This window comes from Nematostella vectensis, chromosome 5 (genome assembly GCF_932526225.1).
Source record: "Nematostella vectensis chromosome 5, jaNemVect1.1, whole genome shotgun sequence".
NCBI lineage: Eukaryota > Metazoa > Cnidaria > Anthozoa > Actiniaria > Edwardsiidae > Nematostella > Nematostella vectensis.
The window spans coordinates 8,431,556-8,455,568 of NC_064038.1; the positions used below are offsets into that span (position 1 = coordinate 8,431,556).

At 40.1% G+C, this 24,013-nt stretch overlaps 3 protein-coding genes across 4 annotated transcripts; 2 read left to right on the forward strand and 1 right to left on the reverse strand.

Annotated features, from left to right (window-relative positions):
• Positions 1–3,287: 3,287 nt before the first annotated feature.
• Positions 3,288–6,137, forward strand: LOC5496719 (uromodulin). Its single transcript, XM_048727978.1, has 3 exons — positions 3,288–3,471; positions 4,092–4,478; positions 5,269–6,137. Exons 1-3 carry the CDS (start codon positions 3,288–3,290, stop codon positions 5,382–5,384), a joined length of 687 nt encoding a protein of 228 aa, XP_048583935.1. The 3' UTR covers positions 5,385–6,137.
• A 303-nt stretch (positions 6,138–6,440) lies between these two features.
• On the forward strand, positions 6,441–11,759 carry LOC5502045 (ZP domain-containing protein-like). The gene is made up of 5 exons (XM_048728175.1): positions 6,441–7,119; positions 8,245–8,395; positions 9,600–9,825; positions 10,299–10,621; positions 11,079–11,759. Exons 1-5 carry the CDS (start codon positions 7,111–7,113, stop codon positions 11,270–11,272), a joined length of 903 nt encoding a protein of 300 aa, XP_048584132.1. The 5' UTR covers positions 6,441–7,110; the 3' UTR covers positions 11,273–11,759.
• A 402-nt stretch (positions 11,760–12,161) lies between these two features.
• LOC5502044 (MAM and LDL-receptor class A domain-containing protein 1) lies at positions 12,162–23,223 on the reverse strand. Of its 2 annotated transcripts, XM_048728131.1 has the most exons (15): positions 23,069–23,223; positions 22,339–22,488; positions 21,779–21,899; positions 21,430–21,521; positions 20,631–20,714; positions 18,919–19,058; positions 18,478–18,550; positions 17,663–17,704; positions 17,167–17,307; positions 15,690–15,925; positions 15,011–15,191; positions 14,330–14,470; positions 13,611–13,846; positions 12,936–13,002; positions 12,162–12,575 (listed from the first exon to the last, which is right to left on the reverse strand). In XM_048728131.1, exons 1-15 carry the CDS (start codon positions 23,127–23,129, stop codon positions 12,538–12,540), a joined length of 1,803 nt encoding a protein of 600 aa, XP_048584088.1. In that variant the 5' UTR covers positions 23,130–23,223; the 3' UTR covers positions 12,162–12,537. The 2 variants fall into 2 exon arrangements, with proteins under 2 accessions (XP_048584088.1, XP_048584089.1); XM_048728132.1 differs by lacking the exon at positions 12,162–12,575 and having other exon boundaries at positions 12,862–13,002.
• Positions 23,224–24,013: the final 790 nt, after the last annotated feature.

The following is a 24,013-nucleotide window of genomic DNA, read 5'->3' on the forward strand; positions in this document are numbered from 1 at the left end:
TTAAAAATGTCTTAATTACTACTAGCTCTCAAACTGCATATTGGTTGACTCTACTGTCTTTTCTCAGTTTTCTGGGGTTGCAAATACAATTTATAAACACTAGTTATAAAAAATAGATATCCCAAACAGACAATATTAACAATAGATACCTGACGATAAGTAGGATTAAGGGTCATTACGAAACGCTCTTTAGCAGCAAAGAACACACAGCTGGCAGAGTGACCGGCTAATCCAACATGGTAATCAAATACTTAAGGTTTTTCAAATTCTGTTGCGAATAAGAGGACTATATCTTCAGATTGTAAATCTAATTTCTATCTTTGGTTGTCAAATTTCTCTTCACATTTGCCGTCGCCTTGCAGAGCGTGTGAAGACTTGGCCATTCGGCCTCGTGCTTCCCTTGGTTACGTACAAGAGATTTCCATACGCTGGTAGGCAAGTTCCAATCACTCTGGAATAAATTATAAACTTGTGACCAATCAAATTCCATAGACATCTTAGCAATTCAGCAAATCAGGTTACAGTGTTAAAACGCCCATTCGACCAGCTCTTGATCGAGGAACCATTTTATAAGAACCTTTTTTATAGGAACGTTCAGCCTGAGATTTCACAAAATTTTAAGAACATGCTAAGAACATGCCGAGGCTAAGATAGCAGTAAAATATCGATTTTTTTAGTGTGATGTGTTCTAAAATGCAGATTCAAATTGTCTTGACAATGACAACCTTGAATATTATTTGCATTTGTTTATTTCCGGAGGCGGATATAGGATTTAGAAAGGGGGGGAGGGTGTGTGTGTGTGTGGGGGGGGGGGGGGGGGGGGGGAAGTGTGTGACCTTTTTGACAGTCGGTCGCGATTTTTTTAAAGAATATATATTTCATGTTACAGTTTTTTTTTTTTACAAAATCTCGGGAATACTTTTATTTTCTCTGTTTGTGAAAATCGCGTCACTTATCAAAGTTTTGAATTACAGAGAACCAAAAGCATATAGCAGCTGCTACGGATTTTAATGGAGGTACTTAGAAAAGAGAGATAACGCCATCCGCCATGGTTGCGCTGCCATAAAACAGCTACAGAACATTGCGTATCCTATCGTACAACCCAACAAATTTTGCAAAAATCTTCCAGGCAGCATCCTTGATATTTGGCACCCGGTGCTGACTTTGCTATTCCCACATAACCTCCTTTCTTATTCGAGCTCATTGATGAGCTCATTTGCCTATGCCCGCGGCAGTAGGTCAAGTCAACCTCATTTTTAGCCAGGGATTCTGCTTGTATCGCTGTTGCTAAGGCTTTGCCAGTGGGGCATGTTGATGAGTTCCTTGCAGCTTCAGTTTGCTTGTCCACTCTACTATGCGGAGCATGAATTTGCCAGTTGCGCTGTCTAGCGTGTGGTAATATATACGAGTGGATATAGGAAGTTGGAAAAGTCTGACACTCGAATAATACATTTTAAAGAATGCTAGATAGATATATAGAAAAAAATAAGGGGCATCTTGATCCGTTACAGCCGAATTAGATGTATAGCGCCGATGCCCGTCTCAAGTAGACAATAGAGAAATCGCCACATCTTGAGGGCATTAAATTCAACCAACTTCTATAAAATCAAGCTTTTGCTATCGCTTAGGGGTCTCACAATGATTTTAGGGCTTAGGGTTAGAAATTGCTTCTACCACACCCAATTTGCTGTCATATCTTTTAGGGTTAAAAAATGTTATTGAAAAGTGTTATCCCTTAGGGGCTTTTCGGCTTTTCTGTTCCGCCAGTCAGACTATTCGGGTTCATAATTTATGCCCTGTTTCGCCTAGTGCAGTGGCCTGGCTTTCTGTCGCGAAAATCGTCTGGTTTTCGTCCAGTGAATAGCATCGCGATACATCGAATTCGGCTGTAATAATTAGCAACATTTGTTTTTCAAAAATGCATTTTTTTTCGCCCAGACAGGGCTCCCGAATCTTGAAGAGTCCTATTATTTGTCATGAGAAACCGATTTTCTTTACACTACAATACACCTTTTGCTTTTCATTAACGAGAAATACGCATTCATTTTAGCCAAAATTACAAACATTTACGCCGATGTTCTGTCATTTAAGCGATAGTAAAATCATATGAACTAAAAGAAAATACATTAACGAACTTTGCATAATTGAGTGCACACAATTGCATTTTCTTAACACTCATTCACACTATTCGACAACCAGGAATGAAAAATCTATTTTCATTTGCGCGTTGATGCATAACAATAGCACGAATAAAATATCAATAATACGAGAACTTGCAATCAATACAGTGAACGAAATATTCATTAACATTTTTATTACAGCAAGTGCAAACAATAGTATTTTGTGAAAGTCATTTGCGTGCTTCTTATAAACGTAAGTGCTTCTTATAAACGTAAGCGCCTTCGTACAAACAATAAGCCCTTTATGACAAACAATGTCCTAAAATAATTATTCAATTACTTCTCGTTTATTTGTGCCCTTATAATGCACATACATTCGAAATAAATGATACTAGCATTACAAAAATTAATATTCGATCATTTCGCCGTTTTAACCCGGGCCCAAATACATAAACAAAAATGTTGCCGCCCTACAGTCCGTTTCTTAACCCTGTAGAGCAGGCAATAAGTTGTTTGAAAGCAGCGATAAAGGGATATATTTCACGGCCTCAAATACAGGCAGATATGAACAACAGAGATGAAGCAAGGAACAGAGGAGTACCATTAGGTATTTATCGCACAAATTTGTTGCTGGAAGCGCTTCAACGAAACATCAACACCATCACACTGCCAAAATGTGCCGAATGGTATAGGTTCATGCAAACCTATCTACCACGCTGCCTCAAAGGCGAAATGATCGAAGGGTGATTTTTTAGTACTAGTATCATTTATTTTGCATGCATGTGCATTATAAGGGCACAAATAAACGATAAGTAATTGAATAATTATTTTAGGATATTGTTTGTCATTAAGGGCTTATTGTTTGTACGGAGGCGCTAACGTTTGTAAGAAGCACGCAAATGACTTTCACAAAATACTATTGTTTGCACTTGCTGTAATAAAAATGTTAATGAATATTTCGTTCACTGTATTGATTGCAAGTTCTCGTATTATTGATATTTTATTCGTGCTATTGTTATGCATCAGCGCGCAAATGAAAATAGATTTTTCATTCCTGGTTGTCGAATAGTGTGAATGAGTGTTAAGAAAATGCAATTGTGTGCACTCAATTATGCAAAGTTCGTTAATGTATTTTCTTTTAGTTCATATGATTTTATTATCGCTTAAATGACAGAACATCGACGTAAATGTTCTGTAAGCGATGGAGTCGTCACAAGGACCGTGTGCTTTAGGTATTCTTCCTGCTGCGACTACAGTCAAAATGTCAATGTGAGGAATTGCGGTGGATTCTATATCTACGAGATTTATGGAACACCAACATGCTATTTGCGCTATTGTGGGAACGGAGGAGGTGAGCGAGTTTTGTTTTTGCAACTCCGCACCGTTATTTAAAATTACCACCTCCTGAGCCTCCCCTCACTAGGCTTAGATCGATGATTCTACTGTTGCTGTAATAATATTATTGATGGTAGTCTAGTTAACTGGGAATATGAGAATTTTGTCTTTTCTGTGCCTGCTAGTTAACTGTTTATAAGAGGAGCCTTCGCGGTTCCGACAGTTTAGTTGAGTTTCTCGCCTCTACTTCGTTTTTTTTCTCCAGTGATATCAATCAAGCAAAGCTGACTGAGGCACGTTCCTGTTCTATGCCATCAAATCGAACACTTTTTTTGAAGTCTCAATTCGGGGGAAGGGGGAGGGGAGTTGCACAGTCGTTGTCCTTCATGTGTTAAATTTTAAAATCTCGGAATTATTCAATAGGGAAAGACTGATGTTTTTTTTAGGGGGGGGGGGGGTATACGCGCGCCCCCTGACCCCAGACCTAGTTTCACATCGCCTCGCCTCCTCCTTTTTTCATCATCCGAGCTGCAATTTTAATTAAAAGTGGGATTAACTTCCCACATAAGCTCATTAATTCTGTTGTAATTCATTTTATTTCATTTAATTTGATTCGATTTAATTTATTGTCACCAGAGTGCAATGCGTACACGCCACTCCGCAATCTCGACCGCTCAGTGAATAGTCACTACAACAGTAACCCTAATGGCGATAGTTATTACTGTGACAATGGTCTCAGCAGGCAATGGTACCGTATAACCGGGGAGGCCGGGTACGCTATCCCTACGTCTTGCCCACGAGTGGATTATTGCGGTACGAATTACCCCGGCTGGCTACAGGGATCGCATCCCTCTGTTAGTGACGGCATTGTTTCCAGGACCGTGTGCTTCACAGCAGGACCTAGTAGCTGCTGTAATTGGAACGAAAACATTCGCATTTTAAACTGTGGAGATTTTTATGTGTATGAGTTGAATTACCCGGCCGGCAGCAGTTGTAATCTACGCTTTTGTGGAAATGGAGCAGGTGGGTTATGGGGCATAACACATCATAAGATAATAGATAATTCAGCCTCAACATTACACAACACTGTAATATATACATAATAAGCTCCTAGCGTGTAGCATACCTTAAAGGCGTCAGAGTTTTATTTATTTATTTTTGGCGATAAAACCCCGAGTTTGCTATCTTGGAAAATACGGACGCGTAGAAGAGGGACGAGCTATCGCTGTACAATAGAAAGCAACACAGCACAGCACAGATTCAGTTTTTTTTTTATCATTATTTCCTTATACAAATACAACACGACATGACAGCACACACCATAGCAGGACGCGATACATGGCACCACGACACAATGTATTAACCCATAACACAACAACACAAGACAAGCAGAGGCGGATGTAGCTTTTCGCTGAAAGGGGGCCCCCTAAGTGACAAAGGGGGATCTTTTTGGCTTTCTGGCAGCCCAAAGAGGGACTTAAGCCCCCTTAACCCTCCCCCTAGATCCGCTACTCACAAGAACAGCAGAGCGCAACATTGAAAAAAAAAACCTCCATACAACACAATAGAACAAGGCACAATACGATATGACGCAATTAAACACAGCACAGCACAACAATTTCGGTTTCCGTTTTATTCAACATTATTCTCTCATTGCCTTACACAACACAAGTAAAAGCACAACTGAAACACTGTAAAGCACAACACGCAAACGCAAAAGACGAAAAACCGGACATTACAATACTACCCAACTTAACATAAGATAAATAAAACGTTTATGTCACTGTCTTATTTATGTTCTATTCAAATACAGCAAGCAACTGCCCTTGTAGAAATAATGGGACTTGTCTGATTGACGAGTCGGGCGGCCACTGCACGTGTCCTGTGGGTTACACAGGAGCGAGGTGTGAGACAGGTGGGTTATACTAGCGGCGGAATGCGTTAAACTGTTACGAAGATAGTTCTAGTTATTTGTAGTCCCTAGCGGAAATATAGAGTTAGAATTGTAGTCACATCTTCAAAGATGTTTTTGTTAGGAAACTCCCCTACGTCAGCTCATCATATTAATCAATATTTGGCAATATAAGGCTCAGCTCAGAGGAATTCCCGCGGTACTCCAAAACGTTTCTTCCCGGCTGTTCAAAGATTCCAATATAAACACATCCTTAGTAAACAGGACATAATTCCGTGTAAAACGTGAGAACCACCCCGAGCCGAGCCTTGCTCACTCATCGCTTCACTCTGTTCACACTTGACTTCACTTCATCACTTCAATCAATACCCTTCTTCTCAAGTAAAGCAGTGCCATCAAAGATCCTAGTACTTGGTACCTCTCGTAACAAAACTATGCCATGAGCGAACCCATCAAGATTTGATACGTTCGTTAAGAATCTAGGGGCGAAAAATAGAGTTATTAGAAGCTCTCGGCCTGGAGTGGAATAAATACAGAATGTTAATGAAAAATTTTCACAAAGACACCGAAAATAAGCTGACATAAGAAGAATACAGTAAACACCCGTGTATAAGAACCTGGAATTTTCAAGATCAAGCGGAAGAGGTTCCTTTTGAAAAAAAACAAAAACAAAGCTGATTAGGTTCTGCGTAAATGTGCCAAATTGTCTGTATAAGTTCTTATCTCTAGGTTCGTATACGCCGGTGTTTATTTTAAACGGAAAATATAAACCGCAGTACTTCAAACGAATGATATTGATGTTTGACAGAATGCTTATTGAATCTAATCAAAATTAAGTCGACTATGCCAATCTTTCGTTTTTGAGAGTTGACTACCATTTCAGCAACATGCAGCTACACCAACCCTTGCAAGAATGGAGGCACATGCTCGATAGTTAATGCGGACTACACATGTGCATGCCGCGTTGGGACGACTGGGAGGAACTGCGAATCAGGTATTTCGCAACCTATTCGCCATTCTTAGGTTGCGCGGGGGATTGGGTCGAGCTGATAAGCAAACAGGATGCTAGGAAAAAGTTAGGGGACACATTCCAAAGTGGAGTCGTAAATACTGTACATGTTGATGTGATATTGAATGAAAAATAGAAAACGGTAGCTTTTGGTATCAATTCTGTTCCCGGGTATCTTGGTTTTGATTCACAACATCAAAATTGGCATCGTTCGACGCCATGTTGAACTACGTCCCCTAAAATCGTTCCAGCTTTCTGTTCGCTTCTCAACTCGACCAAATGCCCAACGCAACGTAAAAATGGCGAATGTAAACAGTGGTACCGACAAGGGGGTAGCTAAAAATAAGAAGGTAATAAATCTTAGCATCATAACTCAGCCTAAAAAAAGACTATTATCTGACTTAAAATATGGTCAATATCAATATTTCCCTTTAAGGTAAAGAAAACACTTTAAGAGGGGGAGAGGGAAAATATAAAGCTCTCGGCCATTTGAAACCTCTCTCAGGTAACGTAAACGGTAACGTTTTCGTTCTAGGATATGGAACGAACATCACGTGTGCCGAAAACTTTATGGAGATTGCGTTTGACAGCAGTGTTTACAGCAATAACCCACAGGACTACCACTTGAATCAGCGAAAGTGTCGAGGACGGGTCCAGGATAACGCCATGGTGCTTAGAACACCCTTGGATGGTACGGTACGGCCTACAGGCAGACCCGAAATACTATCACTTACATGATCGAGGTAAGTTGTTCACAGTATCCTAGAGCCCGTGCTCGCTCATAACCCTTATAAATAAAACAGTAGTTTTAGTAAGGTTTGATTTTTTCAGATTTCAGGTGTTGATATCAGTACATCAATACAGCAAAATCAAAGTCATTTACCCAATAAAACCATATAATCCTCTTGGCTGAATGTACTTTGTTCTGTGTCAGCTATATATGAGTACCTGCAGGGGCCCATAAGTGGGGCAATCAACTTCCCCACATGCTGGTACTATATAGGTGTAACGGCGTTTCCTAGGATCAGGCTATTTTTAGACGCGCAGTCTCAGACAAAAAGCTATGTTTTTTCTTCGGTACTTCTTTGACTTTCGTTTCTCTCTTCTTCAATATAAATCCAACTTTGCCTTCGAATTTGAATTTTGGCTTGCAATTCTTTTGTTGAACAAACAAAAACGACGGATGATGGATAAAAAAAAGTATTCTTTTTAACTGAAATTTGAGAATGCAGCCTCACGTCACTCGCGCGCGCAACCAACGTCAACGTAGCTGACTGGCCCGTTCGTGCGCGCGCGTCTAAAAATAGCCTGATCCTAGGAAACGCCGTGACACTTATATAATACAGATGATTGCCCCTACTTATGAGCCACTGGTACCTGTCATACCTTTTCTGAATAAAAAAAAAAACAAGGAACAAGCTAAATCATCAAGCTGTAGAAAATTTAACAAGAAAAAAAAAATAGTTCAATACACTTCTTTCTTTGTCAATAAAAAAGAGGAACTTGTCGTTGGAAAAAAAAACTTTCTTTCGGTCATCCAGAGGAGGGGGGGGGGGAAGTGTTAGTAGGGAGAAGGTGTAAAGAAGGGGGGGTGGAAGTAAGGTAAATTATGTATGAGTACAGTAAGGTAAATTATGCATAATGGCATAGAATGACAAATCTTAAAGACAAATAAAGGAGATATGGGGTATCTCATACAGCTCTTTAAAATTTAAAGCAACCTTACATATTTTCAAGTACAAGGTTTATTATCACGAGATAAGACCATGTACTAGTCAAATACAAAGGGGAGAAATAAAAATGGGAGCCAAGAGATGCTAGGGAACCACAAGTCATATTAACACTGCACAATTTCCCCCTCTTTGTAGGTAAGCACATTATACAGAGAGCAGAGCCACAGGAACTCGTCCCAGGTGACTCGCGTGCGGAACTTCCGCTTCCCGTTTTCCTGTACGTACGGAAGGAACCAGATCGTCAGCACGAGCTACAGCCACGTGGGAAGATACATGGCGTCAGAAGGTAACGATGGCTGCAATGATTTCCCATATCAAACATATTCCCCACGGATAGTGTCTTTCGTATATATTGCCTTATATGGGCATAGATGCCCATATTTAGAAGAGCTTAAGTTTTTCCGCTCCCCGATCTCCAGAAAACATGGTGAAAAATACTGATTCCTGTTAATTTGAGACTCGCGACAAAAATTATTAAGCAAAACTTGCTTGCTTGGTCGAATCTTTTTCTTACTAATCCTATAAACTCCTTAGACCCAGGCCTCCAAGAGATTGACCGAGCGGGTTTTAAGGTCACCAAAATATTGATATGAAGATAGTAAAAATGGAAGGAAAATTGAATACTTTCCAGATAACGTTTTTGATGGTTTTGATATGATTATTGTGATTCTGAAGATGGTATCTTAGACTATATAGTAACAATAAAATTCTTATGACAGCGGAAATGACGAGAATGATGATGATGATGTTGATGAAGATGGAAAAACTCGTGTGGATAGTTATGACCAGATTTTAATGACAGCGGGGATGACGGGGTTAACGATGATGATGATGATGATGATGATGACGATTATTATGATGACGATGTCGATAACAGTGGAGTCATGATGGAGATAGTGATGGGAATAAGTTTGTATGAAGACGAGTTTTTGTTTAATTTCCCAAATCATTTCAAACTGGAAAGCCAGTGAACAAAAAAGTCGCATACTGACTTTGTAACTTGTAAATGAATACCATGCTTTAAAATACCAGCCCCTTTTAGGATAAGCTAATGGTTCATATTCGTTTTCTGAAAAAGGGGGATGCTCGTTTTCTATAGCCTGTGTACAGCCGCTAACTAACCTGGCAACAGGAGGGTTGGCTTATCCTGTTGTCAGATTAGTAAGCAGCTGTACACAGGCTAGTTTTCTGAGAAAAAAAAATACTTGAATGCTCGTCTCTGCTTCTACTGAATTAAAATTTAAAGATAAGCGTCCCTCTTCGAATTAACCCCCCTTTTGTGACTCTCGAAAACTCTAAAGCATATGTCTTTTCATGCCCTCTTTCCATCTTTTCCAAGAACAATCTTTATGAGAAAAGGAAGCAAACTGATATAAAGAATATTTATCTTATGCGTTTTAACTTAAAAACGCTCTATTTTTGCGCGATATGATTAAGTGCGAGTTTAGTCATTAGTTTAGTAATATTTCAGCCTTCTATTTATATTTCAGGTGGATACGGCAACTTCACTTTCAAGATGTCGTTGTACCGTAACAACAGTTACAAAGGATCTTACGAGTCCCGTGAATACCCTATCGACATCGGCGTGGACGAGCCTCTTTTTTTGGAGTACGGCGTCAGCTCCTCCACAGACCTCATCGTGTTCGCCGAGACATGCAGGGCGACCACCACAGGCAGCCCGAACTCGTGGCCACAATACGACTTCATAAAAGATGGGTATGTAGAGAATAGACTGCTGAACTCATGAACAAATTGATGAAATAGCTGCTAATAGATTTTTACTTGCATCACAGCCTTTAATTTCTATAGAAATTGTGATCCACTGAGTGACAGAACAAAGAAATTTGAAAGTGTGTTACTCTTTTCTTCATGACTCCCCCACCCCTCCCCCCATAAAAATTCAAGCCATCTGAATGAATAAAACTGCAACACTGGCTCATACCAAGCGGAATTCTAATACTAATGACCTGTCATCTTCTGTGCATATAGAAAATAACGGTAATGTAGGAACTGAGGAATATTCTTATACAAGGTAATGGGATTTGGTTCACTAGGGGGTCCTAGCTACCACGAAAGGGGAACGGAGAACGAAGAACGGTTTTGGCCTTCCATGCAGTATCCTATTAGTAGTCAAAATATTTTAGAACTGAAGTTCAAAAGAAGTCTAAAATTACAGAGCTTTTCTTTAGTTGCGCAGTAGACAACACGATGACGTATAACTACACGCTGAACCGAGTCCAGAGGTTCACGATCCGCTCATTCCGCTTTGTCGCCAACCACCCCGTGATCTACCTGCACTGCTTCCTCATGGTGTGTCACTCGAACGTGACAAACTCACGCTGCGCACAAGGCTGCGTGCAACCAATGAGAGTCCGCCGTGAAACCGACACTGGAATGCGTCAGCGGGGAAGGCGTGACGTGTCGGATGGCTCATTGCTTTACGAGCTAACTCCTGGGCCAATGAAAAGGCGAACCACCGAAAAAAAGAGAGAGCAAAAGACTTCGGGACAAGGTAAGGAGTGATATACAATGGCTGAATGTATGACTAAGAGAAAGTCGTTAGGACATATTGGATAATTACACTATTTAAACAATTATTTACATGATGAATTATTCTACATTTTTTTTGTCTATTTAATTCATAAAAACGAATTTATATTATTATTATTAGTTCACAGGTAATGTGTTCTCTCACTGTAGGCTTAAATGTTCATTCAAATCTACAAGGATATTTTTTGGGGGGGATTCATTTCAAAAATTGTTCAATAAATTGTAGAAACTATTCGGCAATGCTGGCAATGCTACTCGGTTGACAACACGATGGAAATATTGGCGAAGCACCCCCCCCCCCCCCCCCATATGATGTGTAGTGCCAGAAATTATTTCTCTTTTCGCCAGCAAATGTTTGCAACATTTTTTTTTTAGAATAACTGATTATAATAATTTTACATATTCATCTTTTTTTTAAGGTGGTGGCAATTTAAGTCCCGTCCTGGTAGGGGTGGGGGCGACTTTTGGCGGTCTGTTCCTCGTGGTCTGCTTCATCCTGATTTTTGTCCTTCGCCGCAACAAAAACAAACCGGAAGTCGCTGTGCAAATGAATCACGTGACCTCGTACGAGCAAAGTGGCGTCACTGACGACGAAGGCCAGAAACCCAAGTGATTAGTAACAACTGTGCAACTAGATACAGCGAGAAATGCATGCTAAGCTACACTAAAAATATTTTTTAATAACGTGTGTCTCAAGTTGAATTAACATGGGCTGATCTAGGGAAAAGTCATGGGAGCAGTGATTTTTATTTGGTTTATATTATAATTTGGGAAAACTTAACATTTTCCAGAGATTTACTCATAAATCCCTAAAAAAGCTCTAATATCACATTGTGTATATTTTCTCATCATGAAATTTTTAAAATTTATTTTTGTAACTGGGGGTTTCATTAAACAAAGGAGATTGAGATGTCCTAAATTAATTTTCCTTGAACTCTGGATCGGCCCGTGTTATAAAAGTTTTTGAAACTTTAAAAAATTAAAATGGCCGATAATTTTGTAATTTTTGTAGGTATCCGCTATGTCGGACAGATAATTAATAAGCTTAAAGTTTTGTCGGAAAAGTGCGTGTAACCTGGCAATAAAATATTTTTAAACAATCCGTTGTTTATTTATTTCGGATCAATGGGTGGGCCGGTATGAGCAAAACAAAAGCGAACTGACAAACCCAATATGTAAGAAAAATATGTTACATCGCCAGTCACATTTGTATTACTTCCCATTTACATATAATACAACCCCTGCATTATACCATGACTCGGGGTTTGACCCCCCTCCCCCTTGGGCAATGAAATATTATGTCATATAAGGGACTGTGCAATAATCTTGAGGAGGGGAGGGGAGAAAGGGTAAGATAAGCTTTGAATAATGAAAAATTACGCAGGACCCCCCACCAGCAGCGTCAAAGTTAAACTCTGACCCCCCGCCTGTTCTTAAAAAAATTACGAAGAAACCTCTCCCCCCCCCTACATTCTACCTGTAGCCACTTGCTTCCTAATGCATTTTTTCAGCATAAGGATAAACATCAGCACCATACAACTTAGTTCGACTAAACCGCCAAATGTCCGGGAAACAGTTGTTGAAAAAAAATATATCTTGCCTATATACAGTAAAGGACCTTCAAGCGCAAAGCGTTTCATTGGAGAATCTGAGAATTTTCTTTTTCTGGAAATGTTCCAGAGGAGAATTGGAATTTTCTTCTTTCCTAATGATTAAAATGGATTGAGAAATATTTACCTAAAAATTGCTTAACACAGGCCTATAGACCTGGGATTGTTATACGCGTCGGTTCGTTTTTTTCATCTAAGAGATACCTCCCCTTCATGTGACAAAACTTTTCCTTTTGTCGTCTTAGTGTGGCCGCTTCAATATGGATGCTTACGGGAGTCCACTTTCTGAGTTTGAGCTCAAGGCGACTTGGGAACATCAAGAGAAACAATGAGCTCATTTTGCCGTCAATTGAAATAAGGCCCTCCTTGTATGCGAAAAAGTTAAGGTTGACCCCCCCCCCCCCATCTTGTCAACATTTTAACTCCCCCTTCTGATAATTATTGCACTGTCCCTAATTAATCAGAAAAAAAAAAACACCAGTTCGTTTCCACAGAAACAAGAGGATGCACATTATAAACTTAAGATTTATTTTTTTGGGGAGAGGGAAGATGGGATGAGGAAACTTAGAGCCCTTATCTAGCAAAACCAAAATTTACACTAGACGGTTTTATTTGTACGAAGCATTCTCTCGGCAACATTAAGGTGTTATCTTTATTGGCATTCACCGACAATGATGTCATCAATACCAGCATCTGATTTGAATCCTGACCCAATCATGCCGACGAACTCCAGCTAAGGGGAAGAAAATAACAAAACAATTAAAGTAATTATGCATTCATTCATTGCTTCAATAAAAAAAATGTTTTTTTTTTCCACGTGAAACCAACACAATACAAACAAGCTTTTTATTTTAAAAAGTGAAAGGTGAGGTCCAGAAGCTCCAAAAGGGGGTGGGGAAGGGATGGGGGGGGGACCAAGGACTTCAAAAAGGGGGGATTCATTGTTCTTCCGTGGATTTCTTGCTATTTTAAGCCAGAAAATATCCTTACCCCCCCCCCATTTAGGGGATTGGAAATTCAGGAGAGGGGGGGGGGGGGTTCAAACGCCCAGGAATTTCCAGAGGGGAGGGGGGGGGGGGGGTAAAATGCCCTTTTTCCTTAATTTTTTCTTAACAGTTACTGTATTTATTTTTTCCAGGGGGTTGGAAATTCCAGAGGGGTGGGGGTCATACCTCCGACCCCATCAATAGGGGGGTATGGATATTATCTGCAAATACACAATCTGGAACAGGAGTAGGCGGTAGGGGGAAGGGGGGTACAAGACGTATCTTTTTAGAGAAATACTGACTTTTATCGTCTACTATCTGACGCTGAGAAAAAAAAGAAAAAACCCTCTCTAACCTTAGCTTGACCTTGACCCTGAAGGTTAATCGTCGCTTTTGTCCACGATTTGCCTTGAGGCCCAGACTTCTCAAAAACTTTCTTCCCTCCGACATTAACAGACAGGGAGCCCATTTCGCTTCCGTGCATATGGTAGTAAAATGTCAGGCAGGTGTTTCCTGTCAGCGGTATGCTGCGTGACAGCACCGCGCGGTTACCTGGCTTACGCCCGGAAGCCTCTGTATACAGATAAAAACCTGGAGAAAGTGTTAAAGAAATAAAAATTTCAGTTTCATAACCTTTTTAGAGGAGCCTTTACGAAGAGACGAATACAAAAGCTTTCCTTTTCAAAGGCAGCTAGTGAGTAATGAGTTTCTCAATGTCCCAAAAAACGTTTGGATCCTGAGTCTATTTTGCAAGGTGGCGGCGGGAAAACAGTTTACGTGAAAATTTTCGACTAGGCGAAAAAAAAAACAACGACAAAAATGATTGAGTGAACTCTAAAATATGCTATGCTACGTTCTGATTAGGAATTGACTGAGCGAGCTTGAAAAACGACAGTTGTAAAGATTTTAAAATTTTCTACCGAAAGGTTCGGGATCGATGTAAGTATTTTCTGCATCTGTCTTTGTTTCCATTCATATGTCAGGTACTAATGCTAATGCTCTAATGCTTTCATATTTCATGGCCATTCGAGTTTCTTTCACAAAAAACATCTCGCGATGCTCTAGGCTTGTTACCTGTCCCGGACGTGTGGTCCGTGTCCGGTCCGGAGTCCCAGGTCGGTGTTTTCTTATTAGATCGCGTCCAGTTATAGTCATCACTCGTCTCTTGCGTAAATCCGCACAAATCAGACTCAAAGTTACAGCTAAAACCTTTCTCTGAAATATCAAGTAAACATTACTAGAATATACGATCGTCGCTAAAAAAAAGCCATGATACATATACATTGGTACTTTAAGGGGTGACAATGCAACACAACCAACTCGAATTCTCTGAAGTATTAAACCAATTGAAATTTATAAGGATGCAAAAGCGTGTTATCTTGATTGACAGTTATGAGGCAAAAAAAAATAGCATTTTGTAGCGCTTATAAGGTTTTAAGTGCTTCAAGAATGTCTCATCTTGGAACGGAGGAACACAAGCTTCTAGTAGGCTCACATCCGTTCAACTATTCTAATTCAGGGCCGAGAAACAGAAAGATACTGTCCATGTGTAGACCGGGAATCGAACCCGTGTCAGCAGAGGTGAGAGGCCCTTTATGCTGACGCGCTAACACACTGTCCCACCCGTAATTCAAAGACACCGTAGGCTGTTTTATGAAGATTCTCTATCGTAACTATTTCAAGTCGCTAGAGTTGCACTCTGATTTTGAAAGAGACCACATCAAACGCCAGCTGTTTAAAAAAAAAGTTCCTAACCTGGAGGGGGTGAAGGTACTGCGGTTGTAGCTAAAGTTGTTGGTGGTGCAGAGGTCGTTTCGGGTGCCGAGGTCGTAGGGGGTGTCATTGGCGCGATCGTAGGGCCACAATTACTCATACTGACGTCATCGATTGCCATGTCCGACTGGAAATGACCGCTGACGATGCCGCGGAATTCAAGCTGAAAGACGTGGTTAAAATATGAGTAGTGGCGACTCGATACGCAATGTCTTTAAAAAAGCTGCGCCTCTAGCGCGCTATCATGCGACTTTCAAATTTGAGCATCGGTACATGCAAATGGGAAAAGCCATGATTGTCAAATAGCAGTTGTACAATCACAACGCTTGAGAAATATTGAAGGATTTCATAAGAAGTTAAGGTAATCTATTTCTAAAAACGTTGTCAATGCCAATGGAAAAAGCCATAATGGTCAAATGACAGTTGTACAATCGAAAAAAACCATAGATGTTGCGATATTTTTACTAAGTGCAAGAAATAATAAAAGATTCTGCAATTATTTTAAATCATATTTATTTTTCACATATTCAAGACCTACAACAACAAAAGGTATTTGAAATACTACTACTCTGAACATATCTCGTCGTTACCATAGTGTAATAGTGTAAATAAAAACGCGCAAATTTGCCAAAATAACAGTGCGCGTCAATGTCTTACCAACCTCACTCATCCCAGTTCCCTGGAGTTTCAGCTCCGCTTTGTGCCAAACCTTCCCTTGGTCCCCAGTCTTCTCAAACACCTTATTACCGCGGACAAAGACCTGCAGGGTTCCCATGTGATGGCCGTACATGTGATAAAAGAATGTAAGGCAGGATCTACCGCTAAGGATCACGGTCTTTTTCATGGTGGCGAAAGATCCTTTTCTTCCACCTGAGGCCTCTACAAACATATAGTTCCCTACAATTGGAGATGTAACAAAGTAAGTACATATAGTTCCCTACAATTGAAGATATAACAAAATAAGTACATATAGTTCCCTACAATCGGAGGGGAAGCAAAGTAAGTACATTAACAATAGCCTTCAGTTGAAGATTACATGGCTTTTTATGAGCTTCTTATCGACTGATTTGGCAGTCGCTTCTTGAACGTGGCGTGCGCTATTGTTTATCAAAGTAAGCAATTTTGCAGCGATGCAAATTGCTGATTGTCTAGTTTCAGCGCGAGTTTTATAGTTTCCGAAAAGCTAAAACTTAGTGCGTAGCAGCACGGCAAAGATTGACTAAATTTCGTAAACAAAGTAATTTGTTAGGACGAAAATATGTAAGCTGACTGAGTCGCTGTCGTGTGATCGGCATTAAGACCCGTGTTGCAGGAGGGCGTGGCTTTATCCAGACTATCACTTTTACTAACCCCTGCCCCTGTTGTGTGGTCGGGATTAAAACACGTGTCACTTAATGGCGAGGCTTTCAAAGTTATATTAGCCAGTCACTACTAACCTGTCTTTGTCGTGTGGTTAACATTAAGAAACGTGTCACAAGATGAGGGCGTGGCTTTGTCCACTTTCCCTCTCATTAACCTCTCTTTGTCGTGTGGTCGACATTAAGACCCGTGTCAAGCAAGGGCGTGGCTTTGTCCAGACTTTCCCAGTCACTAGCCTGTCTCTATCGTGAGGTCGTTTTCTATACCCGTGCCAAAAGAGGGCGTGGCTTTGTTCAGACTTTGCCACAGTCACTAACCTGCCTCTGTCGTGTGGTCGACATCAAAACCCGTGTCACTTAGGGGCTAGGCTTTGTTCTCTCACCCAGTCACTAACCTGCCCCAGTCGTGTGGTCGACATCAAAACCCGTGTCACTTAGGGGCTAGGCTTTGTTCTCTCACCCAGTCACTAACCTGCCCCAGTCGTGTGGTCGACATCAAAACCCGTGTCACTTAGGGGCTAGGCTTTGTTCTCTCACCCAGTCACTAACCTTCCCCAGTCGTGTGGTCGACATCAAAACCCGTGTCACTTAGGGGCTAGGCTTTGTTCTCTCACCCAGTCACTAACCTTCCCCAGTCGTGTGGTCGACATCAAAACCCGTGTCACTTAGGGGCTAGGCTTTGTTCTCTCACCCAGTCACTAACCTGCCCCAGTCGTGTGGTCGACATCAAAACCCGTGTCACTTAGGGGCTAGGCTTTATTCTCTCACCCAGTCACTAACCTGCCCCAGTCGTGTGGTCAGCATTGGGCCCAGTGTCACCTGAGGGCGTGGCCTTGTTAAGGCTTATCCAATCGAGGTTATCCTCGTCATTGGGAACTTGGATAAATCCGCAGCTGCCACTATCGAAATTACACGAGAACTCTGCGAACAAAAGAGCAGCTTATTAAACGTGAGATCTACTCATGCAGATGAGCGACATTTACGATGTCCGATAAAAAAATACATCTAAATTTAAATTTGTTGTTGTATACTTACACAGGGAGTGTCAGAAAACCCGGAAATAAACTCGTAGCGCAGGCGAGAAATACTTAACATATTAAATCACGTCTAAACCGGTATCAAGCCCGAGACCCAGTGGTGATTGTCGCATGGGTCCTCTTACCATCTCTCACCTCCGCATCCAGTTCTCCCCCTCCCTCTCACCTTTTCCCTCCTATTTAAGCCAAATCTGAAAATCGAAAGCAGGAATACAATTTCAGGTTTAATATTCACTTACCAGAGGAGGGTGGAGGCATAGTTGTAAAAGGCCATTCGGTCACTGAAAAACAAGACGATAGTGGTAAAAGGTCATTCGATCACTGAAAAACAAGACGATAGTGGTAAAAGGTCATTCGGTCACTGAAAAACAAGAGGATAGTGGTAAAAGGCCATTCGGTCACTGAAAAACAAGAGGATAGTGGTAAAAGGCCATTCGGTCACTGAAAAACAAGACCATAGTGGTAAAAGGCAGGGGCAAATCTAGCTTTTCGCTAAAGGGGGGGGGGGGGGTGGGCTGGCTCAGTGACGGGGAAAGGGATATTTTTTTTCGATAACATATGGCTTTCAGGCAGCCCTAAAGGGGGGTTTAAACCCCCTAAACCCTCCCCCTAGATCCGCTACTGATTCGGTCACTGAAAAACAAGACGATAGTGGAAAAAGGCCATTCGGTCACTGAAAAACAAGAGGATAGTGGTAAAAGGCCATTCGGTCACTGAAAAACAAGACGATAGAGGGAAAAGGCCATTCTGTCACTGAAAAACAAGACCATTTGTACGGTCCGTATTTTCTTATCTCCCGGGCAATTGTACAGTACGTATCTATCTCCTTATCTCCCGGGCAATTGTACAGTCCCTATCTGTCTCCTTACCTCCCGGGCGATTGTACAGTCCGTATATATTTCCTTATCTCCCGGCCAATTGTACAGTGCGCATCTATCTCCTTATCTCCAGGGCAATTTACAGTCCATATCTATCTCCTTATCCCCAGGGCAATTGTATGGTCCGTATCTGTCTCCTTATCTTCCGGGCAATTATACAGAACGGATCTTCTTACCTCCGGGGCACTTGTACAGTCTGTTCATTTGGTAAATATCTATTTCACTTAGTTTGTTCGAGCCAATGAGCGCCTGCAAAAAAAGAGAATCCTAAATTCGGTATTATAAATTGATTCGAATTGATAAGTTGATTCGCAATGAACGCGTTCTAAAGAAACCTTAATCCAAGAAAAGGGTGAAGTGGACTTCTCTAGTCTGTAACAATCTTAAAAATATTGTATAGTCACAAGAGAGTTCTCTTGATAGTCAAGAGCGAATTCACGGACCACAATGCTTGACGAGGCTCGTTTCCTTCACCGTATACTTGACAAATGCGTTTTGGTCTTACACATACTCTAAGAATTCTTACGGTTATTCGATGAATGCGTTTTGACTCACCGATTACTTTACGAATTCGTTTCCGACTTACCGACTGCTTGACGAATTCGTTTACGACTTACCGACTGCTTGACGATGATGGTCGGGTTCCCGGACATGCTGAAGGCATATCGGTGATAGTGCATGATGCTATTGTAGTCGTATGGCGTCCCAAGGTCTGTCACTTCGTATGGACTTTTCTTGTTAAAAGCGAACCTGTAATCTATTATATTTATGCAATCTCAATACACTATACTCCAATTAGTATCTATGAAAATTAATTACGCTGCACTAATGCTGTGACGTCACCACAGGCCCCAACAGCAACAGCAATAACAATAATAACAACAACAACAATAACAATAATAATAACAATAATAACAATAATAACAATAACAATAATAATAATAATAATAATAATAATAATAATAATAATAGTAATAACAATAACAATAACAATAACAATAACAATAACAATAACAATAACAATAACAATAACAATAACAATAACAATAACAATAACAATAACAATAACAATAACAATAACAATAACAATAACAATAACAATAACAATAACAATAACAATAACAATAACAATAACAATAACAATAACAATAACAATAACAATAACAATAACAATAACAATAACAATGACAATGACAATGACAATGACAATGACAATAACAATGACAATGACAATGACAATGACAATGACAATGACAATGACAATGACAATGACAATGACAATGACAATGACAATGACAATGACAATGACAATGACAATGACAATGACAATGACAATGACAATGACAATGACAATGACAATGACAATGACAATGACAATGACAATGACAATGACAATGACAATGACAATGACAATGACAATGACAATGACAATGACAATGACAATGACAATGACAATGACAATGACAATAACAATGACAATGACAATAACAATAACAATAACAATAACAATGACAATGACAATGACAATGACAATGACAATGGCAATGACAATGACAATGACAATGACAATGACAATGACAATGACAATGACAATGACAATGACAATGACAATGACAATGACAATGACAATGACAATGACAATGGCAATGACAATGACAATGACAATGACAATGACAATGACAATGACAATGACAATGACAATGGCAATGACAATGATAATGATAATAATAATAAAAAAAATATCCAAGCTTACTACTTAACCTTTAGACTTAAAGTTTTAGCAAACAAAAGTTATCGCTTCGGACATAGTTTAAAGGTGGTCTATACTTGTTTCAAGAAACCACTTACGTTCTGGAAACGACATTTCGTAGACATGACGGAAAAACATGACGTGATGCTTCAAATAAGCCCATTTCACATCGAATAAGGCGGAGAATTTCTCTGAGTACTTAGTAACTTATAGCAAACCAAATATTAAGGGCGACTTTTTTTTAAATCGATGCGACTTTTTGTAAAGTGTCATTGAAATTTGAGCTTTTCGTCCCTGAACTGATGCACAGGGCAATGATGATCAAGGAAACATTATTTTAAAAAGGCAAAATCTGGTTATGTGCACTTCGGCCTCACGTTTTTTTGTGTTTTGAAAATCAGTCCGAAGAACAAGGGACCTATAGCCATTGTAGGTAATTATTGTAAGTAATCTTCCCTCTCTATCTGGAATTGCGCGTTTTCCAGATTTTTCCGTCATGTCCATTTCGTACGAGTTCTACTCTAAATGAGTACAAACGCTAGGCAAGCTTATGCTAATAAGTGAAATATTTGGTCTTACTCGGTGTGATGTTTTCCCACATAATCGTGACGTAATCATCTCTGTCAGGCCGATTGTGCTCGTGGTGGAAACCTAACGCATGGCCTGATGGGATACAACGGACATAATATGTTACTTAAAACAAGATGACATTCGTGAAGCCTTGAAATAATTTGAAATATTTTACTGAAGATTGCATAACTACTTGATCAGCTAAGACAGATGTCTCAATAAACAAACTCCAAATACTTTTTATCAAGTGCTGACGTAATGGTATTTACGCTAAATTACTAGCAAACCAAACGAGTACTGTATATGTACTTACATAAGGGGATTTACAAGATCTTTGTAAAATAAAATGAGCCATTCCCCAACCTCGTCCCCAGGGACTACTGGGTAATTTTCATTATGGCGTCTTTCTAGCTAGACGCCATCTTGGAAATTACCCAGTAGACCTTGAGGACGAGGTTGGCTATTCTCTTGTGATAAAGGACTTTTAGCAGGCTTAAGAGGGGTCGTCTCTGATATAGAATCCGTTGAAAAACCTCTGTTGCAAAGAGTGATTGGAATACTCAGGTGAGAAACATTTTTATCTATTATTAAAATTATAATAGGACAACTATTACTTCCTTATCAAAACATTTAGAAAGGGCGAAGTCAAAGCTGCGAGTCAACTCCTTTTATATGGAACAGTATTCATAATCAAAAAGGTAAAGAATAGAAAACATTTCTTATGTAAACGAAAATTAATATTGACCCATTACCCCTATACCAAGATCCACCGTACAGACAATTGACAATGTGATATGTAGTCTCTCACCGAGTTCGTGTAGAATAACTCTGGGTGTCAGGCATCCGGCCCCGAGATTCAGCCTTTGCTTGCTGTGAATCGTCCCCACGAAAGAGCTGCAGCTACGGTGACCATAAAGATATGATTAAACGCTTTCCTCGATCAACATTAAAAATTATTGCGCACTTCTAAGACAGAGTTCGCAAAGACAACAAACTTTGGGAATGTAATAGACAACAGAATTCTAGCTACGGGTGGGCACGATGAGCTTTACATGATTCAGCATACCATACATAACATACCAACATTGCGCCTGACATGAAAAATGACAATTAGACGTTCCTACCAACCCTATAATCAAGTGAGAGAGTTGACGTACCCATTGCCCTTGAAGATCTCGAGGTAGGCAGATTCTGTAGTGCGTTTCACGAACCGAATACATGTCAAAGATTGCCAAATTCCCATTGCAGCTTCGATCTCACTTATTATGTGAGGTTTGGCTATGAAAATATAAATTTGAAGAATTTTAACCTTAAAGTTATTATCAAGTAACCAAGGATTCATGATCAATTATTTCTTTTATTACTAACCGAGTTCTGTCCCAAAATACTTTAAAAGACTATAAGAAAAGTGTAAAGAAATAAAATAAATTCAATGACGAACCAAAAAGGTGCCACGGTGCTTGATTCGCCTTAGAGAGGTCCATTTCATATCACATCCCCTCCAGGGGCGTAGCCAGGGGTGTGGCCAAAGCCTCCCCCCCCCCCATTTAGCAGCCAAAAATACATTAAATGTATGAGACATTATCTAAAATACAAAAGAAAATGCCTTGAAAGTCCCTTTTAAGCCCCCTTCTGTTAAAAATCCTGGCTACGCCGCTGCCCTCCCCCCACACGCCTAGCCCATAACACCCCCTCCCCCCCTCCCACCCACACCCACCGAGTGTCTCGTGGATTTCATAGGGAACCACTGCGTTGGGCCACAGGTTCCGCCTGAGTGCGGCCCGTCCCCCGAAGTACGCCGCCTTCTCCTCTGACGTCAGCAGGATGTCCCCCTCTACGGTATCAGGGTCATTGATACCGATATTCTCTGATGTTAATATTAGTAAGGAAATGAGCTTACAGGGAATTCAACATTTTGCTAAGTAATCGGGTCGTGGTACCGATATTCTCTGAAGTCAATATTAGTAAGGAAATGAGCTTACAGTGCCAAGTAATCGAGTCGTGGTACAGATATTTTCTGTTGTCAATATTAGTAAGGAAATGAGCTTAACAGGGAATTAAAGTAATCGGGTCGTGGTACCGATATCTTCTGGTATCAAAAGAAATAAGATTAAAAGGAATTATACATATTGTCAATTGATCGAAAAAAAGTCCCAAAACAATATATTCAAATATATACAAAATATATGAGATATATGTGAAATGTTTTCTTGATAACTTCAAGTTGAATAATACCACAAAAAATGACGCAATGATTTGTGCGTTGTACATTTTAGTAGAGAGCTAAAAAATCTACTTGAACCACTGTGAAATTCAATCAATTATTTAAAAAACCGCTCTATTCTTGCGCTGAAGCATAAGAAAGTCGAAGAAGATAATTTTTAATTAATGATATTTTAATATTTTAAATAAAACCAAAACAATGATCACACAATGTTCACTCATACCTTCAGGAGATCCAGTTACCGCTAGCGCCAGAAAAGCGGTAAAAATAACAACCTTCCACATTTTTAAAAAGGTTTAAGATTGGCAAGGAAATGAGGACTCCTTATAAACCCGATGCAACCGTGAAACCAGATCTATCATGACCTAAACCTGGGCTAACAAGGCAAAACCAAAGTGCCGACGGTATACACCCATCGAATTGTGTCGGGCGCGGCTGAGTAAATCAATTTGATAAAAAGACAAAGCGTGCAACGGAACACAAGACGGGTATTTGTGTTGTGGAAAGTCGGCACCACCAGGTCAATCATGATGAACAAGATACCCAGCAGGAAGTGTTTGATACACTCTTAGGCGGCAGATAAAGGGGGAAAAGGAGCAAATAGCGTAATTAGACCGTTAAGCGCTTTAGAAGTTCTAAAATGTGAAAAAAATTGATGGAAGGGCATGCTTCCCGGAAACCCCCTAAACACAAAAATTCTTTGGCCTCAAAAGTCTGTCTTTTAGGGTTTTTCCAAGCACATGCTCCTAGAAAGCACCCCGTAGGCAAGGTCTGCCGCCCATGACACTGATAATGGGGTGCCACTTATGCAATCCGTAAGGGAGAAAGCAGTACCCCTTATATATGGAAATTGATATATACACCTATTTCAATAAAGGTTGTCAGTGCAAATGTCAAATGGCGATTGGCAAATGGCAATTCTACGTCCAAAAGTAACCTCGCGTCTCGAAGAATATGGATAAATCAAAACAATTATCTATTAAAGGTTACCAATGCTTTGCTTTGACATTGCTGGACTATTTGACACCTTTAATTTTGCGAATAATTAGTACTCATAAGCTATTAACCATTCGCCATTTTGTGAAATAGGTGTATATATATGGAAATTGTTTTGCAGTGAAATGAAGCGATTTTGATCTTCTAAAGGCTCTCAAATCATAGACTGCGA